General features: G+C 37.3%; 1 protein-coding gene across 1 annotated transcript in view; it reads right to left on the bottom strand.

The window, feature by feature from the left end:
- Positions 1-19,913, bottom strand: part of SLC2A13 (solute carrier family 2 member 13) — a 339,913-nt gene that overhangs the window by 258,554 nt on the left and 61,446 nt on the right. The window contains exon 3 of the mRNA XM_004441151.3: positions 8,580-8,788. Coding sequence (XP_004441208.1) covers positions 8,580-8,788 — 209 coding nt within the window. The remainder of the gene's footprint in view (positions 1-8,579; positions 8,789-19,913) is intronic.

Here is a 19,913-nt window from a genome sequence, read left to right as displayed (position 1 = left end):
TTAAGGAAATTTGATAGGCACACCTTGTTTCTTTTTTCAGTATCTGCATCCAAACTACATAGCACAGAAGTGGCATGAGATGCAGAATTGTCCCAGTGGAATGAGGAGAGACTTGAAAGGTAGCAGAGTGGGACTCAGATCCTGCCCTTTACATCCTGGCTGTTTGACCTTGCCAGCTCTCCATTTTCTCAGTACAATATGGATCATAATATTTAATCTTTACGGTTCTTTGAAGAATCAGAGAGACAATGTGTGTGTGTGCGTGCACGCGTGCGTGTGTGTACACATACACATTTTACAGAAACAGGCATTCAGTAAATAGTAATTGTTACTAGTATTTTCACTACTTATTCAAATATGAATAATGAATGTTAAGATAACACTATAAAAGTTCTTTGCTTGTATACAAAGTTGGTTTTGAAAGTCTCTGGGCTCCCCTCCCCCTTTTCAGGAAAGAGCAGTTATCGGGCTCAGTTTCTCTAAAAGAATTATTTTGAAGGATTATTTCATTCTAAGACATGTGCAGTGAGAGTCATTTTCAAGTAAATATCTTGAAAAATTCAGGGAGAAAAAACTGCACTAAAAATGTGAGACACTAATAGTTCTAGCTTCATAAACCTAGTAAATTTCCTCCTCCATCTATCCTGCCAAGTACACATCATCTTACCGAAGGCTTCTACATTTCAAGCAATTTGGATGCTAAATAAGTAAGTTAACCGAAATGTACATCTACAGTAAGTGTTCAGTAAGATCCTGATTAAAAATATTCCTCAGTGGATAGAACAAAGGTTTTAGAGGGCCTAAGTTGGAGTGATATAGGAGAAAATTAGCATTATTTGACCACTCTATCTCCCAAATACACACTGAATTTAAAATGTTAGAAAAAAAATTAAGAGTGATTCCTTTGATTTTTTGAGAAACATTCAAGATCTCTTCTAACATTTGTAAATAGGCAAGTTTTTTCAGATAGCACACGACATGGCTATTAATTCTAGAGTCCATCAATGGAATTGTCCTGTTGCCATTAAAATGTCCCAACACTAAAGAGTGGCTCACGTGCCCTCCACTTTGAGATGGAGAACACTTGGTTTTCTTTAGGATCTTCCTCTAACCTTCTCCAAAGACTAGGTAACCTTTAAAGGGCACAGCAATTTGTCTCATCTCGAGGAAAAAATCTCCAGACTATGGTTTCATTTACAAAGCAGACTATCACCTGTACCGAATGATGGATTTAGTGTTAAGTTGGAAATGAACTGCCCTGAAGCAGCAACCTAGGATCTATATTCTTTGTGAAATGTCTACCTTGTCAAGTTTTTTCCACCTGTTTGATTGTATTAAAAACAGAGCATTAACAAACAGCATGAACTTCACAATGTGTTTGGGGGAAAAGAAAACTTTGACACAGTCAAAACTCCTTCAGCATGGATTTATTTTTTACGAGATAGATTTAAGTCTAACTTAGCAAGAAAGCAGAAATATGAGCCTTCAAGTATTACCTATCAACTTACTAAGACAATTGGGATTTTCAATATAAATCAAGGAAAATGGCTTGAAAGCCTACAGGTCATTGGAAAAACTTTTCCTTCTCCCATGAGTGTGCCGAGTGGAACATCTTGTCTGTGCTGTTCTTTATCCTCATGTAAGAGGAGAGTAAATGACATTTTAATGTAAAATCCAAGAACTACTGCAATTCTGCTTAAGATTTTAAAAGTCCTCTGGGGTCTAGAAAATCGAAGACAATCTTTACTTAAAGCCATGTTGAATTAGAGTTTCTTTTAAATAAGTCATTACGCCTAAGAAACTAAGTTTAACTATAAACTGAATAGAGTTGCATATTGTTTTAATAGTCCTTCAGCTTACAGCTTGTTAACACAAGCATAGAGAATTAAAGCAGCTTTTAACTTGACCTTTCGTTTTAATCTACCGTTTACCATAGGAGATCCGTATAACAGGCTCCCACTTTGACAATCTTTGCAATTTTGCAACACTCTTGAGAATATTAGATATAGAAATGTTTTCTTTGCCTATAGTCATAAAATTGGGGGTCATCTTGTGGAGAAACAATTTGTCAATATCTATTTCAAGTTCATCCACTAAATAACGTACAAGCATTACTTTGGGTCAGACTACACGGTACTACCACATAAAGAAAATACAAGCAAAACTACCAGAAAAGCTGGGAAAAATGACTACTTTCCTCTAAGTACAGCAGATGTCAACTGCAATGAGCATTCTACTGCAATGTCATTAGGCTGGAATGAGATTTCTAAAGAAACTTTTGGAAGGATTTCTATCAGAACATGATAAATATCCACCCTCTCTGACCTCTCTGCACAATATGATTTGTTGAAATGGCCACAGGTAATATCAATTCACAGGAAAAGAAAATGACTTATGAGAAGACAAGACTTTATGACCTAATTGCAAAACTACCGGAGGAAAAAAAAAAAAAAAGAGAGAGATGCAGCTGTTCTTCCTGTACACGACAGACATGACCCCCAAAGAGCTGGAGGTAAATCAAATCAGGTTTTAAAACGAACTCACAGGAGAGTCTTGAATACATTCCACCCCCTGCAACGTTTTTGCTTTCCAGGATGGAGATAAATTATTCGACAAAGGCAAAACACAGAGCCACATTCGCCCAGATTACTGAGTTGATTAGTGGATAAAATTAAACAATGCAAATCTTGTTGGCTTGAATGTTTCTGCATAGATGATACAGTGGGCCTGGATCTAATTTCAGTCTGCGGCATCAGATAGTGCCTCTGGGCTGCTACGTCTCACATCCGCCTAAATAATTAGATTTTAGTGGCCAAAGGGCAGGGCCAACTTTCTCGCTGATCTTCCCACGTTCAATAAATCTATGTTGGAACTATCTATGACCTAGGTGAGCTAGGTAATATGAACCATAAAAAGATTTCATATACAATTTTTTTAAGATGAGACGCAAAAAAAGCTATTTTCCTTTTTTTTTTTTTTTTTAAAAAAAGCTCATCTACATTTTTAAGCTCCCTGGATTGACCCTGTGCTAGAAATGGACAGATTTGTAGGAGGCTGCTGTCCACTGCCCCGTGGTCTGCACTCAGTTTCTCCCTTATCTTGCTCCTTTTACTTGATCTTTCGTTGCACTGAAGCCGCCCTGACAACTTCATTCTTCCAAATCACTGCTTCTTTTTCCCCTGCTTTTTTGCAGTGGTTCTACATCAACATCTGCACTTTTTCTAGGGAGAGAAAACTTTCCTTGTTTACATTTTCCCTCCAATAATCCTGCCTTAATACCCCAGTGCATAGCAGAGAAGGGAGTGGCAGAGATGGTACCCTATTTGAGCCTTTCCTGAAGGCCTACCTGAGGGGCTTCTTCTAGAAGGCATGTCAGCAGCAGCTTTTGATTTCCACTCACCTCATCCCAGGAATATAGCTGTCCTCTGATGCAGGATAAGTAATTCAAGAAGTCAAGAAAAAAAGACATTTAACTATGTGTGGTGATGGATGTTACCCAGACTTACTGTGGTGATCATTTCACAATATCTCTATATATCAGATCATTATGTTGTACACCTGAAACTAATATAATATTACATGTCAATTACACTTCAGTAAAAAAAAGGAAATTGATGAAGTCAATTAGAGAGTACTAATAAACAAAGTGGTATGAAGCATATGAATACACAACCTTCATTTCTAGATTCTTCCCTAAGATTTCCTTCTGAAGAATCCTGTCTCTTTTGTTGACTGATTTTACTTTTCTTGTTGTGGGAGACAATTACTAACCGCTAGGAACTAAAATTCCTGACGAAAACTCTCTGCCCTTCTATAGGCCTAGTAAGTCAAGAGATGACCATCTATCTCCAATATTATAGGCGGACACAACTTTTAATACCTCGCCTAATGGATTTGCCCAAGAGAGAAACTCCAAATGCTTTAAATTTGGGTCTATCAAACTGAAGGATGCCTATCCCTCAGGGAATGCAGATGACAGTGATGGAACACATAAAGCCAAAGAATAAATGCTGTAGATATTTAGGAAAAAACCTTTTTTTGTGTCAAGTAAACAGTTACATTATGGTACTTCTGTTAACTTTTGTTAAATTTTAGGATAAAGCTTAAAAATTCAAATAGATGTTGAGCTTACTGCAGCTGCCTTTTGCTATGGTACCCAGGCCCCAAAAGGCCTTCCTCTCTGCACTCACCTTTGAAGCTAAGTGGAAAAGTTTGCAAATCATTGCCTTAAGTAATTACCTAGGTCTCTCTAAGGTTTCTACTTCAACTCTATCACACATCTATGCAACATGAAACAAACTAGGAAGACAAACCATAAGAAACAGCAACAAAATGATGGGAATTATATGTATATTATTTTGAACTGAGATTTGCTTTTGATTCTAAAAGTAGTAATTATGACCCTACTAATTCAAAGCTTAGGCTTGGCAACCTGGGATAAATAAAGATGAACAGTTAGTTCTTACTGCAACATGTTAAAAATCTGGTACATGTACACTTTACAACTATTATCAAAACTTCCAAGAAAATTAATCTGGTCCACTTAATAATAAATATAATTTTGCACTTGCTGTTCCCTCTGCCTGGAACACTCTCCTCTTCAGTCCTTCACATTGCTGATTCTTTCTCATCCTTCAAATTCACCTCTTCAGAGAAGCCTTTCCTAACCATCCCACCTAAAGTAGGCCCTCTATAAATATGTTATTATCCTATTCATTTCCTTCAAAGTCCTTACTACAATTTGTAGTTATCTGGTAATTATTTACTCTTTTATTTATCATTTGTATGTCTTTTCTCAACAGAACGAGCAAGAACTTTGCCTGTCTTATTTATTGCCACATTCCCATGTCTATTGAGTGTCATTCAATAAATTTTTTTTTTTTTTTTTTTGGTGAGGAAGATTAGCCCTGAGCTAACATCCGTTGCCAATCCTCCTCTTTTTGCTGAGGAAGACTGGCCCTGGCCTAACATCCGTGCCCATCTTCCTCTACTTTGTATGTGAGACACCTGCCACAGCATGGCTTGATGAGCAGTGCATAGGCCCATGCCCAGGATCCGAACCTGCGAACCCCGGGCTGCTGAAGCGGAGCACACAAACTTAACCACTATGCCACCGGGCCGGCCCCCAATAAATATTTTTGAATGAAAGACTGCTGCATAGTATTTAGAAATTCAAAAACAGACTTTCAAAACTCTAAAAAATCACACTGTGGAGCTGTTATAATCTGGCTCTCTTTTCTTACAAACGTAAAAAGAAACAGAGGCTCACCGACTTCCCTCAAAACCTTTTCAGAATTTCAAGCATGGGGTGGAGCCAGGACTAGTCTTTCATTTCCCTGTCTGCCACTCCAGGGAGCTTTCCAAACCACGCTGTTGTTTCTTCTAGTCGCACTTTATTAGTCCTACAGCATGCATAAACAGTGTTGAACACACACGAAAACCAATTGTTTGCTTCTTTTAAAATCCATAAACTGCCTTTTTTTTCTTTTTTGCCAACTACAGTGGAGAAATCACATGCTAAGGAGGTTGACCTGTATGTCATGTGCAGAAGAAGAGATGGAATCCCATTACAATCCAATCCTGTTCCACAGCATAGCCTGTGAGCCTCACCTCTGTGCTGATGTGGCCAGAGCAGCCACGTATTCACTACATAAGGTCATAAAATGTATTTTGAAATCAGAAGTAAATGCCATATGCATTGACATCTCACATATCCAATAAATTAACTAATGTAACTATTACATACTTCAGTAGCCATGCCTATTTTCCTCAAAGAGGTCCAATTTAAACTCAAGTGACCAAGAAAAAATATCCTACAAAAAGAGAAAGGCCATATAAGCAAGTACCATCACAGTCACAAATCACAAATCACTAGAAACTCCTAGAGAAGGACATGGCTTACTGATCTGGAATCAGACCTATTTGGCAACCTCACAGGTAGCCAGTAACTAAGCCACCATGTCTGACGATAAAACATTTCCCCCTAAAAGAAACAGGAATCTTACTGAACAACATCTTTCTAACCTCCTGGAATATCTGAGTATTTTGTGGTGGCTAGGTCAAGGTTCTTCCCTCCAGGCAGCAGCACTCCACTGCCTAGAGCTCCCGGGCTTGAAGTCACAGCTCGAAATTCCCTTCATCAGGATCCATGGACCAATTAACCCGGGTCACTCTCTAACCCTCCAATGCAATGGCTGACTGGTCTTCTCTGGGCCAGGACATTTGTATTATTTTTAAGTTAGCTGTTTCTTCATGTGTATTTATCCATCTAGCCTATCATTTTCAAATGTAAAGTGACCAAGGGCCAGGACCCTTCAGGTTTGTTAACACAAACCTAGCACTGGTCTCTATTTTCCAACTAAACTGACAGTCTTGCTCCTGGACACGACAACGTTGAAATAAAATGCGCACTTTGCAGAACATGTTCTACGGTGATCAGATTTCTCAATCATAAAAATGAAGCCCCAGATTACTGGTGCCATGTAACACTGGCAAAGCCGCCTGTGTGCATTCATCTCATAACGCTATCAATGCTGTCCTTTTAAAAAAGAATATGAGATTAGTTTTAAAATTAAGCAAGATGATAGGACTCAAATACTAAAAATCCAGAAATGGATAAATTTTTAATCCCATTAGTTACCAAGTATGTAATGTTTACCCAAACATGAGACAAATGTTATTAGGATTCAATGGATATAACATTATAGTGTCTTTACAAACTGTGCCGAATGCGCACATAAGCCAATATTAGGAAACAGGTAAATAGCTAAATATTTTAGCTATACCCAAGAAATAGTGCCCTAGTTAGTTCCCAAGGACTTCTGATAAAAACTAAGGCAGATACAGATAACTGCAATCCTATGTACAAGTTTCTAAAAAAAAAAAATTTGGTTATACATTCCAAATAGTTACAAAACTCAAACAGGGTACATCATCAACAACTGCATGGCTAGACCAGTCACACAAATTTTTAAGTAGTCAAAATGAAGCTGCATGCTCAATACTTTGTAGTAAAATCAGTGGTATCCCTACCCCTAAACAAGAAGGCTTTTTTATTAAGTTGTTGTCTTATCTTTTATTTAAATTAACAAAAACTTATTTCTAAATAGTATTTAACCTAATGCATTCTCTGAAAAGTTTTTCCAGTCACACATTATTAGCACATGGGTTTCAAGTGTACTGATTACCACAAAAACCACCTCATATTTCATTCAAGCTACTGCTGAGAGGAATTCAGACAGGAGCTTAAAAGAAGTTATTTGTAATTTAAATAGACATTTAAACATAGTATGTTAAAAATTAACGTAAGGTTGAACTCAGGAAAAGTGAATCATTTTGGTAGAGTAAAATTCTCTTTAATACTTGCACTAATGTGCTACTCCGGAAATGCCGACAAAGCCACGCTCAAAAATCGTTTGTTAAAAATGACCTTCACCTAAAATGGGCTCACAGTTAGTAGGGGCTTTGGTGTGAGGAAGATGATAACGTCACACTACCATGCTGCATATATATTAAGTTAAGTCAAGCCACATGTGGCTAATGCAGGGACCGGCTTCCACAGAGTGTTTATTCGATTGTTTCAGGAAAGCACAACCTTCAGCTCCACCAAAAATGGTAGGAAAAGGTGAGTGGACAGACGTTTCAAGACTTGTGCATGACATATATCAATAAAAGGGTGTGTGTGTCTGGCATTTTCTCAGGTATGAAAAATAATTAGACTAATATAAGTCAGCATCTCCATTTGCGTTACCAATTAATGTAGAGGCAAAAAGAGGGCTGAGAGACAATTTGGGGAAACGTGATTCCAGCAGGCTAATAGTTGTTGTTGAAATGAAGTATCATAAAATGTTTACCTTTTCCCATCAGTTGCACCCTGCAAACTGCTTACTCAAATCAGACTGTCAAGGTTATAGATCCTGCCTGAGAATTTTGTAAATCCCTACATGATTTCTTCTCTGAAAATAAATTCATCACATAAACTAACCAGAAACTTCCTTTCTTTTTTGGCCTTCTGACATGGCGAAATTTTGATTAGACAAATAAACATTTTAGTGAAAATAGAGAACCACAAAATTATTCCAGAACTAGTATATGAAGGCATTCTTATTCTTTATAAAAATTATCATGGAACTTAACATAACACATGTAAACAGGTATTTAATTTTACTAAAGTGATTTATTTTGACAATAGTTCACATTATGATTTTAGTTAATATGGAAGGTCAATAATGCATCTATATCTTTATATATGATATGTTTATATATAAAATATACATACACTCAAAAAATACCTACACACACAGTGATGACAACTACGTCAAGTATACCCAATTGGAAAAGAATAAAAGAGACTATACAAAAATAAAAACGTTAATTATGTGAGGATAGGTATTAAGGGGTTGTTTTTCTTCATTCTTATACCATTATTATTGCTTTTAAACTAAAATATATTTATTTTGGTTTGGTTATACATATAAAACCACTACATGATTTAGAGATATTAAATAATGCTGAAATATGATTTCTAAATAAAACTATTAAGTAGTCTTAAAATTCATGTAAGTACAAAATCCACATACCTGAGCCAACCTCTTTTTCCTCTTCTTCAATGTTGTTTTTGATGCTATCATATTCTTCATCAATGGTCTGGTTACCACGCATCTGAGATAAGATTCTACGGGCCTTCTGAGTCTGTCCTTTCTGAATAAGCCATCGAGGACTTTCAGGTAAAAAGAGAAAGCCAAAAAACTGTATCACTGCTGGAATTGCTGCGAGTCCCAACATGTACCTGCAATAAGAAATCCATACATTACTGTAAAATTTGGTCTTATTAGCACTGAGTATGAATACAGGGTCTGTGTTCACCACACTGGGAATAATATCTAACGCTAAATTAGTCAGAATGATTTCCTTTTTATTATTTGCATATGTGTGTGTCACCAGAAAAAAGCATATTTTTATGCTGTAGTGAGAAATTTAAAAATGAGAAAAATTTGCTTCTTCTCTCTCTCACAAGTTACAATGGAAAACAACAGGCAAAAGTCACAATAATTATGTATATGTATTCTGAACCAAACACATCATGCAAAACACCATAATCACATCCCTATCTAATACTAATATATGTAACATAATTCTATATTTTGCAATATAAAGTGGGGCTAAGACAAAACTCTCTGATATCAGTTTAAAAGATACACTTTTCACTAAAATAAATGCCCAAATATATTTCTTTACAGTTATTCTTGCTCTGTGAATGATTAGTTATGATTTCATTTTGCCATCGAGTATCATGTTCACCCTCACTAATTGAGGAGTATAAGCCCATGGCAGAAAAACGATGGAGTCAGAAGCAAATAATCATTATTAAAATTACAGAAATATGAAAAAGCTGCTCATATTGTTTTAAGTTATTTGTCATCTTCTTTAAATGTCTATTCTAGAGGGTTGGCAAAATTCTAAATAGCAATAAGCATATCATTTTAAATCCATCAGAAAAATAACAAAAATAGTAATAAGAGTATATCAATATCAAAGATCTCTCCAAATTATTCTGACCACTGGACTGATTTCCTAATATCTCTAGGTCTCCATTTTTTTGAACTGAGCAGTTAGATTAGATAAACTTCAACGTCTCTTTCAAACGGAAACTTCTATGAATCTAGGACACCTAGATTTTTTCTATTGATTCAAGTCCCTGGGTATGTTCCATGGTAGATTCATCATGGCAGAGCTTGAAGGCCAACTCCAATCACATAACAACCCATACTCACTGGGATTCATAAATCAACAAGAAGTCACCTGATTCAATACACTTTTCAAAGCTATTCTAACTTTTAAGCTATGTTAAATCCAAAGTATAGCAGCCTTGAAGGCTCCAGATACATATCTTGTGAAATAAGTCCATTATTTTTCAGGCAATTTCATTTTAATTCCAATAACTGTAAAAAAAAAAAAAAATACAATTGTCATATGGGTGTTAAGAATACCTCCTACTCCAAACAGTAGCTAAAACTACATATGGAAACAGAAAAATTAACTAAGATTTAGGAAGTAAACAAAGTGTTTATGAATACAACCAAATGAATCACTTGGCCTACAGTATTAAAAGAAATTTTATTAGAAGCATTTTATACTTTAATCCATGGGCTGTGAAAATGACACCAATAATTAATCAGTTCTTCCTCTGCTCAACTACAGAACACAGTGTTTTAACCTCAATTTATGTCACTATACCTTGTATCATACTAAATTATTTACCTGTCCCGTTTGATTGCATATTTAACTTTATATTTGGCACAGCAGCTAATAAGTATGTTGCACACCATAGGCACTTAGTAAATGTTTTATGAAATGATACAATAGCAGCTATATATTTAAACTTTCTGTATTAACTAAACAGAAAAGAACTGTGCTTCCCACTCATATGGCAATATTTTATGCAGCAACTCTTCTGGATCATTTAACTCTGCAAACTTACTTGCATAGTAATTCCTTCCAATGAAACCATTTGTTATTCTAGATATAACCAGACCTTCTCTTCTGAAGAAGACCACTCATCTGAAGACTCTTCAGAAGTCTCTTCAGAAGTCTTCAGATGAGAGCTAGAGAGATCAGTTCACACACATGCCTATTTCTGGCCTCTTCCCCTTAAGATGTTAACCTGTATAACCAAATCTGTTATTTAAATGTATGTTTGATTGTTGTAAAAGGATGAAATTTCTATTCAGTTGTGTTCTCTCTTAAAGAAAAGGTTATCCTGTATTGCCAATTATTTAAAAGAAAAGCGATAAAAAGGTAGACACAAAACATACTGGATTAGGAAATAAATAAGAGAAGCCCTAAAGATGACAGCCTTTATGTTTCATTTCTCTACACCTTTCATGATCTTTCCTTCTGTTCTCCAAATCCCCTTAGTGATGAATTAAGATTAAAGGCCTGCACAGAATACTTCAAAGATGCACCTGAAATGAATATAGAAACTGAATTGTTTTCAGGCCCAAAGATGCTCTTATAATACTTTTCACTTTACTACTCACTATTTAATCCCAGACCACAGTGTTTTTAAAAATTAAAAGAAAAAAGAAGAGAGAAGGGAAGAAAAGAGAAAAGAAAAATTCTAACATACATATTAGCCTATATTTCTTAAGCAAGCTATAGGAGACAATACTTCAGCCCTCCAGCCTTTTGAAATCTGTAAGTCCCAAGTCTAGGTCTGAAATTTACAATTCAATGCCATAATATTAGGGTGGGGAAAAGGAACTCACACCTTGCTGCCAACCTTTCAGGATATTAAAGCTTGTTTCCAGAGACTATTCAAGATAAAACATGTTTTATACATTTACATCCTAACATTTCTCTTCTAAAAGTAAAACAAAGGAGCTTATTTTACCATATTTTAACTACTTTTCATGATAATAATATTTTGATAGGAATAAATTTCCACAGCTTTGTAGAGACCAAATACACAAGATTGGGGGTAGCTGTGGTTTATGATGGAGAGAGAGTAGGAACAGACCTGGGCTGTGCTTCAGCTCTGGGCATACAAATTACAAAACCGTGGTCAAGTTACTTAACATTTTAATGCACAGGTGACTGTCTGTTTCATAGGACTGCTGGGAGAATTAAGTGAAATCATTCCGTCAGTACCTAGCACAGAGAGGATGCTCAGCAAAAAACATTCTCACCTCCCTGACTCCCTCCTGCCTCAAACAATTCATGTCAACTTATCTCTCCTGGCTGTAACATCCACCCAAACTTTCAGTAGGTAGTACTAACCAATTTCTTTCTTGAGGCAAAACTGTTCCTCTGATGATATGCATATTGGAGAATAGGAAGGATAAATACAAGGTTGCTTTGCTGTGGTACTGATGAAAATTTTATCATGAGACTAAAAGAGCAGGAACTCTGTAGGCTTAGTTAAGGGACTCACCATCAGTCCTCTAAATCCAGGGAAATCAGGAACCAGATAGATGACGAAGACCATACTGATAGACCAGGGCAGGCAATCCCCAAACAAACAAGTAGTCCCCTAGTGATAGGGGAGATCTCATTATTATCACTTAAATCAAGGGTTCTAAACCCTGGCTTCACATCAGAATCATCCAGAGGGCTTTTAAAACACACCTGTGTCTAGGCCTTACTCACCTCAGGGGATTTTGATTAATTGGTCTGGCCCAGGGAATTCTATTTTATTAAAAGCTCCCTAGGTGGTGCTAATGTGCAGTCAGGGCTGAGAACCACTGATCTAAGTGTTTTAAAAACCAAGGGAGGTGGGGTGGGCCGGCCCCGCGGCTTAGCGGTTAAGTGTGCGCGCTCCGCTACCGGCGACCTGGGCTCGGATCCCGGGCGCGCACCGACGCACCGCTTCTCCGGCCATGCTGAGGCCGCGTCCCACATACAGCAACTAGAAGGATGTACAACTATGACACACAACTATCTACTGGAGCTTTGGGGGGGGGGGGGAAAAGGAGGAGGATTGGCAATAGATGTTAGCTCAGAGCCGGTCTTCCTCAGCAAAAAGAGGAGGATTAGCATGGATGTTGGCTCAGGGCTGATCTTCCTCACCAAAAAAAAAAAAAACCCAGGGGGTGAAAGTGAACAACAGGCACCCAAGGTCCACACCTTAAGGCAAAAGCCATTTATTTTCTGGAGGCAAGACAGCACACCAGGCAGACAGAAAGGGGAGGCAGGTTGACTCAAGCAAAAATGCCCAGCTTTCACGGGTTATAACACTCTTCACAGTATTTCTTTGGCATCACGATCACTCACTGAACGATACCTTTTTACACTTTCTGAACCAAAGTTAACAAATGAGCAATTTTCTAGTCCCACCAGCAGTACCAACACCTGCCCATCAGAAAACTAAGGAGGTGCCCTCAAACGGTGAGCAATGCTTTCAAATGGTGTGGCTCCATCAACAAAGGAGACAAGCCCAGCTACTTCAGCTCAGGTTCAGCCTTCTTCCCAGGGCCAAGAACCAAAGCTCTGTGAATCAGAGATCCTGCATTCCTGGCTGCCAGCCCTTCCCACTGCGGCTGAGCAGGCGTGCTGCTGGGGCTGCCATCAGAGGAAATCAAACAGGTCCTTCATTGAACTGAATTTTCACCATCGTTCTTGTTTTAAAAGAATCATTGCTCTCACCTATGAAACTAAAGATAAGTACTGTAACATACGGCCATTTAAGACACAGAATTTTGCAGTTCATAACTGCCCCCTTCTCTGAACTGATAACATGGACATCTGATAACACGGTCAACTGATAACATGATAAACATGTTACTTATTCTTTAGTAGTTCCACAAGGGTGATGATTATGTTCCAGAAACATGAAAATCTACTGAGTACAAACTCAGCTTGGACATGGAATCATTTAATGACAGTGAGAGCAACAGTAATAGCTAATACGTAGCACCAGTGACTATGTGCCAAGCACTGTTCAAAGGGCTTAAGATACCTTAACTCATTTATCTCCACAACAACCCTATGAGGTGGGTACCATTATTATCCTTATTTTAAAGACAAAGAAACGTGGCACAAAGAAGGTACAGAACTAGTATGCAATGGAACCAGGATTAAAATCTAGGCAGTCTGGCTCCTATAATAAATGTTTATTGTTAAGTCAAGCTATAATAAATGTTTACTGATGAGTTGATCATTAATGCTGCAGCATACATAAAAGGGAGCACTAATTTACCTTAGTCTCATGTTTAAAGACTTTTGAAGATCCCTTTAAAAGTTTTATTGTTCACACATCTCTGTTTTTTTTTTTAATTTTATTTATTTATTTCCCCCCCAAAACCCCAGTAGATAGTTGTATGTCATAGTTGCATATCCTTCTAGTTGCTGTATGTGGGACGCCGCCTCAGCATGGCCGGAGAAGCGGTGTGTCAGTGCACACCTGGGATCCGAACCCCAGCCGCCAGCAGCGGACCACGCGCACTTAACCGCTAAGCCACGGGGCCGGCCCCACACATCTCTGTTAAATGCAGTAAAGCACAGCACAATAACAAAGGGGCTCGCTGGGAGCTATCACTCCCAAGCGCCAAGCACAGTAACCCGACACAGAAGCGCCCACTGGCTGGGGAACCGCAAGCTGGATTTACCAACACAGACTCGCCAGTCGCAAATGGAATATCCTGTTATTCTCCTAACACCAGAATGTTACTATGAGAATAGCTGACAATTAGTTAAAAGAAAATATCTCATTTGTAAGGGTAAACTTGCACTGCTTGCTTTGAACACTCTGCCAAATTGAGTTTTTATTTCATTTTTCTTTCACATACATAGGTAAACTTTTTGGGTAGGAAAAATATAGGTAACAAGAAAATAAAGAGTTTAAAAGATGACTGGGAGCAAAAGAACTTAACTTGAGATTTGATCCTTTTAAAATATTTTATATGATGGGCACGATCGATCTAAAGTTGCTTTTCTCTACACTTTTGTTTTTCAATCTCTGCCTCCTAAGGCCGCCCCAAGCTCTCCCCTTCCAAAAGGAATTGTGCCCAGGAGTGAGGAATTGTATCCTGCATCCACATTCTGTTGATTTCTCTTCTCTTCTGTTCTTTTTCCTCCTTAATTTCCAAATGACGTGAAAAGGCTGCCCATGCCTTACAATGGAAGAGCTATGTGATTTATGGCTTTAATTGTAAGTCAAGCTATAACAGAAAAACTATCATAGCTAAGGGAACATATTGTAATATGTTACATTTAAAACAAATTGTATGGGGCCGGCCCTGTGGCTTGGTGGTTGAGTGCGCGCGCTGCGATGCTGGTGGCCCGGGTTCGGATCCCGGGTGCGCATCGAGGCACCACTTCTCCGTTCATCCTGAGGCCGAGTCCCGCATACAGCAACTAGAAGGATGTGCAGCTGCGACACACAACTGTCCACTGGGGCTTTGGGGGGAAAAATAAAATAAATAAAATCTTAAAACAAATTGTATGCAATTGTTTTTATAGCTCTTGAGGCACTGAATTCTACTAAGGGAAGACACTTTTCACCCTGGGAAGAATGGTAAAGATTTTTTGGACACCGCAGTCGCTTAGCCAAATTATCCTCGTAATAGGCCATGAGAGTGTTAAGGGGCAGTTCAACAATCACCTCCTGGGCTGGCCCCGTGGCGTAGCGGTTAAGTGCGCACACCCCGCTGCTGGCGGCCTGGGTTCAGATCGCAGGTGTCTACCGACACACCGCTTGTCAGGCCATGCTCTGGCGGCGTCCCACATAAACTGGAGGAAAATTGGCACAGATGTTAGCTCAGGGCCAGGCTTCCTCAGCAAAAAGAGGAGGATTGGCATGGATGTTAGCTCAGGGCTGATCTTCCTCACAAATAAAATAAAATAAAATAATTACCTCCTTACTTATCTCCCAACCTCACGTTGTCAAAAGTATACATTTTCAAACCAAATCTCCACTTCACATTTTTCTAGTCACTGAGAATCTTAATATTTTTCAAACCATTAAGATCAACTCAGTGACGGTTTCTGAAACTTTATTCTGAGTACAGTGAGGGTTTTTAGCAATATTCTCTAATAATATCCAATACTGTCTTATATATTAAACTGAAAAAAATAAAATGACAAAACTGTATTTCCAATAATTTCGATCCTGTCTTCTAGCTTGCATTCTATTTATACTTATTTGCTATTGATATACATCTCATATCCATGTTAGCTCATTCTAAGACCTCAAATAAGTTAGAAGACTATCATAAATATTAAGATGTTATGCTTTATTCTTTAAAACTCTACAGTTTCAAATTGGCACCCTTTCACACATAACTATGAAGTAAACTCAACCCTTTTTTTCTCTGAAACAGTTTATTGAAAATAAAAATGGTTTGCAGTTAGAATCAGTCAATTCTTTGAAAATGTTACCTAATGAAGATTTACTGTGTTTGCTTGGAAAGCTAAGGCTGAACTTCCTGTGATCTCTCTGAGCTGTTATTCAGCTGTTTACCCAGCAAACGTCTCCTGAATGTATGTTAAGTGCCAAACTCTAAGCCAATCATTGAGCACAATGAATAAACTTAACCAGAGACAGTGCAGTGCTGTGTAAATCCAAAAACATCCCCCCAAGCTGGAACCTTCCAATATTTACCATTATACCTTGTTTAGAGTAGTGAAACATTTTCCCCTTAAAAAGGCATAATCCAACCCCTTTAAACCACATCCAAGAATACTGTTCCTTCAGCCCTACACCTAGAGCTACCTGACTTCATTGTTCAACATTTCTATGGCTTTTATTTTTTCATATACTTAAGTAATAATCACATAAGTGACGCATTTACTAAAAGATCTCTATTCTTGGATTTACAAGAGAAATGATCGTCATCATTATACATAAATTACAAGATATCCATGTGATAGTCACCAAACATAAATTCTGATTTATGTAATATGTTTCTACTTAACACAAAAGTTTTAGATGCAAAAAGATAACACTGAATTTATCCACCTGCTATAGTTACAACAACTCACTTGATAACATATTTTTCAGTTTTATTTCATGACCCCCAACTCCATTTTAACAGACAAGAAATTAAAATAATAAAACACTGTCAAATTGAGACCCTGGGCTAGTAAGTTAATTTTCCTCTGCCATCAAGGGCCACGTAGAACATCAACACCGATGACTGATACACCTGATAATCTGATGGCAGCTAAAAAGTAAACACGAGATCATGACTGGAGGTACAAAGGAAAAAAAAAAATCAATGTGTCAGTTGGAATCTTTCAAGTAAAAAGTAGGTGATATATGATCAGCAAATGAGCAATTTTTGTGTTTCCTGGTGAAAGAGTCTGTGTAAACTATAAAAAAAAAAATCATTGCCAAATACGTAAACTTAAGAAAATATTAACTCTATCTACATAGTGAGGGGAAAACCCCTCAAAGTAATTTGATATCAGTATATGAAGTAAGTGATTTGGCCAAGGATATTTAGTGTCATGATTATAGTAGAAGAAGCAAGATTACTTGCTTTGACATAATAAGATGTGATATTATTTAAACAAATGAATGTATTTTGCAGAGGCATTAGGTAGATAGTTTTAAATGACATGGCAAAATACACTGACTTACACAAAATTCACAGCACTAGCACTGAAAATAATGCACACACAACCATGCCTACACACATATTCTCTTTTTTTCAAACTGAGAATCTTCCATATGCAAAGCTCTGGGCTAGGGATTATGGAGATACAGTAACGATTAGCAGACATCCCTTGCTTCAAGAAGCTTATACTCTAGTAATCATCAAACAAAACAGGATCATGCATTTAATTGCCATGATTGAGGGGTTCAGGCAGTGTAGGAGTAGGGAAAAAGGTTATTTCAACGGAAACTACTATAAAACGTGTCATGGCAGAAATAACATTTAAATTATTCAATGGGCAATGCAGAAAAGGAATATAACGGAGGGAGCCAACATAAGGTTCAGATAAACTTTTTTTTTTTAAGGCAAAATTTGCATACAATAAAGCGAAGAGATCCAAGCTATACTATTCTACGAGTTTTGAGAAATATATACATCCTCGTAACTACATACGATCCCAATCAAGAAACATTTCCATCATTCCAGAAAGTTCCCTTATACTCCTCCTCTTTCCAGTCAATCCCCACTGCCATAGACAATCACTGAATTTCTGTCCCCATAGCTTATTTTGCATGTTGATGAACTTCATATGGAATCGTGGAGACTCTACTCTTCTGTGTCTAGCTTCTTTAAATCATGTTTTTGAGATTCACCCATGTTGTTGTTCCTTCTATTTCACTGATTTATTTATCTATCTTTATCAGACTGCCTTGATTACTCTAGTTTTATACTGAGTCTTGAAATCAGACAGTGAGTCCTCCAACTTTGTTCTTCAAGATGGTTTCAGCAATTCTAGGTCCTTTGCTTTTCCGTAAAAATTTTGGAATCAACTTGTCCATTTGGATGAATGTAAGTGGTGATAGTGGACATCTTTGCCTAGCAACCGATCATAAAGGAAAGCATTCAGGCTTTCAACTTTGAGTATAAAGTTGGCTGCAGGTTTTTTTGTAGATGTCCTTTATTGAGTTGAGGAAGTGCTCTTCTATTCTAGTTTGCTGAAAGGTGTTACCATAAATGAATATTATTCTGTCAAATGTTTTCTCTGCTTATATTGAAATGATCATATAAGTTTTCCTCCTTTGAATGATTTCAACATGGTGACTTGCACAAATTAATTTTCTATTTCTAAACCAACCTGACTTTCCCGGGAAAACTGACTTGGTCATTATTCATTATCTTTTTATATATTGCTGGGTTTGATTTTACTAGTATTTTGTTAAGGATGCTCTCAGTCCATGTCCAGAATTTTCTTTTCTCATAACAATTTAAGCCATATTAGAGTTATGCTGACCTCACAAACCCAGCTAGAAAATATTCCTTCTACCTCCATTTTCTTAAAGTTTTTGTTTAAGCTTGGAGCTATTTCTTCCTTAAATGTTTTATGGAATTCACCAGAGAAATCATCTGGGCCTGGAGTTTGTTTTGCAAGCAGATTACTACTAATAATGATTCACTTTACTTAATAAATTTTCAGATATTCAGATTTTCCATTTTCTCTTTTGTCATTTTTAATAAGTTGTGATTTTCACACAATATGCCCATTCCATCTAAATTATTGAATTTATTGGCATAAAGTTGTTCAAAGTATCCCTCATTATCTTTATAGTATCTATAGGAATGATGTGCTTTCTCTTACTCCTGATATTAGTAATTTGTGCTTTATCTTTTTTTCTTAACCAGTTTAATCAGTCATAATCAGTTTATCAACCTTATTAATCCTTTCAAGATGCTCAACATCACTAACCCTCAGGGAAATGCAAATCAAAACCCCAGTGAGATATCACCTCACATTTGTTAGAATGGCTAATATCAAAAAGAGAAGAAATAACAAGTGCTCATGAGGATGTGGAGAAAAGGGAACCTTTATACATTGATGGTGAGAACGTAAATTGGTGCAGCCACTACTGAAAACAGTATGGAGCTTCCTCAAAAAATTAAAAATAGAACTACCATATGATCCAGCAATTACACTTCCGGGTATTTATCTGAAGAAAATGAAAACACTAACTCAAAAAGATACATGCACTCCCATGTCCATTGCAGCATTATCTACAATAGCCAAGACACGGAAACAACCTAAGTGTCCATCGATGGATCAATGGATAAAGAAAAGGTGGTATATATATATATATACAATGGTATATTATTCAACCACACAAAAGAATGAAATTCTTGCCATTGTGACGACATTGATGGACCTGGAGAGAATTATGTTAAGTGAAATAAGTCAGACAGAGAAAGACAAATACAGTATGATCTCACTTACATGTGGAATCAAAAACAAAAAACAGGGGCCGGCCCCATGGCTTAGCGGTTAAGTGCGAGTGCTCCACTGCTGGCGGCCCGGGTTCGGATCCCGGGCATGCACCGATGCACCGCTTCTCCCGCCATGCTGAGGCGGCGTCCCACATACAGCAACTAGAAGGATGTGCAGCTATGACATACAACTATCTACTGGGGCTTTGGGGGGAAAAAAATAAATAAATAAAATCTTAAAAAAAAAAAAACAAGCTCATAGATGAAGACAACAGATTGGCAGTTGTCAGAGATAAGGGGTGGGTGTGGGCAAAATGAGTAAAGGGGGTCAAAAGGTATAAACAAGTCATGGGGATGTAATGTACAGCATGGTGACTATAGTTAACAATACTGTATTACATATTTGAAAGTTGTAAGAGAGTAGATCTTAAAAGTTCTCATCATTAAAAAAAGTTTTCTAACTATGTATGATGAAGGATGTTGACTAGACTTATTGTTGTGATCATTTTGCAGTATATTCCAATACTGAATCATTATGTTGTAAACCTGAAACTAATATGT

Source organism: Ceratotherium simum, chromosome 17 (genome assembly GCF_057802395.1).
Source record: "Ceratotherium simum simum isolate JZ-2026a chromosome 17, ASM5780239v1, whole genome shotgun sequence".
NCBI lineage: Eukaryota > Metazoa > Chordata > Mammalia > Perissodactyla > Rhinocerotidae > Ceratotherium > Ceratotherium simum.
The sequence above is the reverse complement of the archived record's forward strand: the minus strand, read 5'-3'. Positions and strand labels throughout refer to the sequence as shown.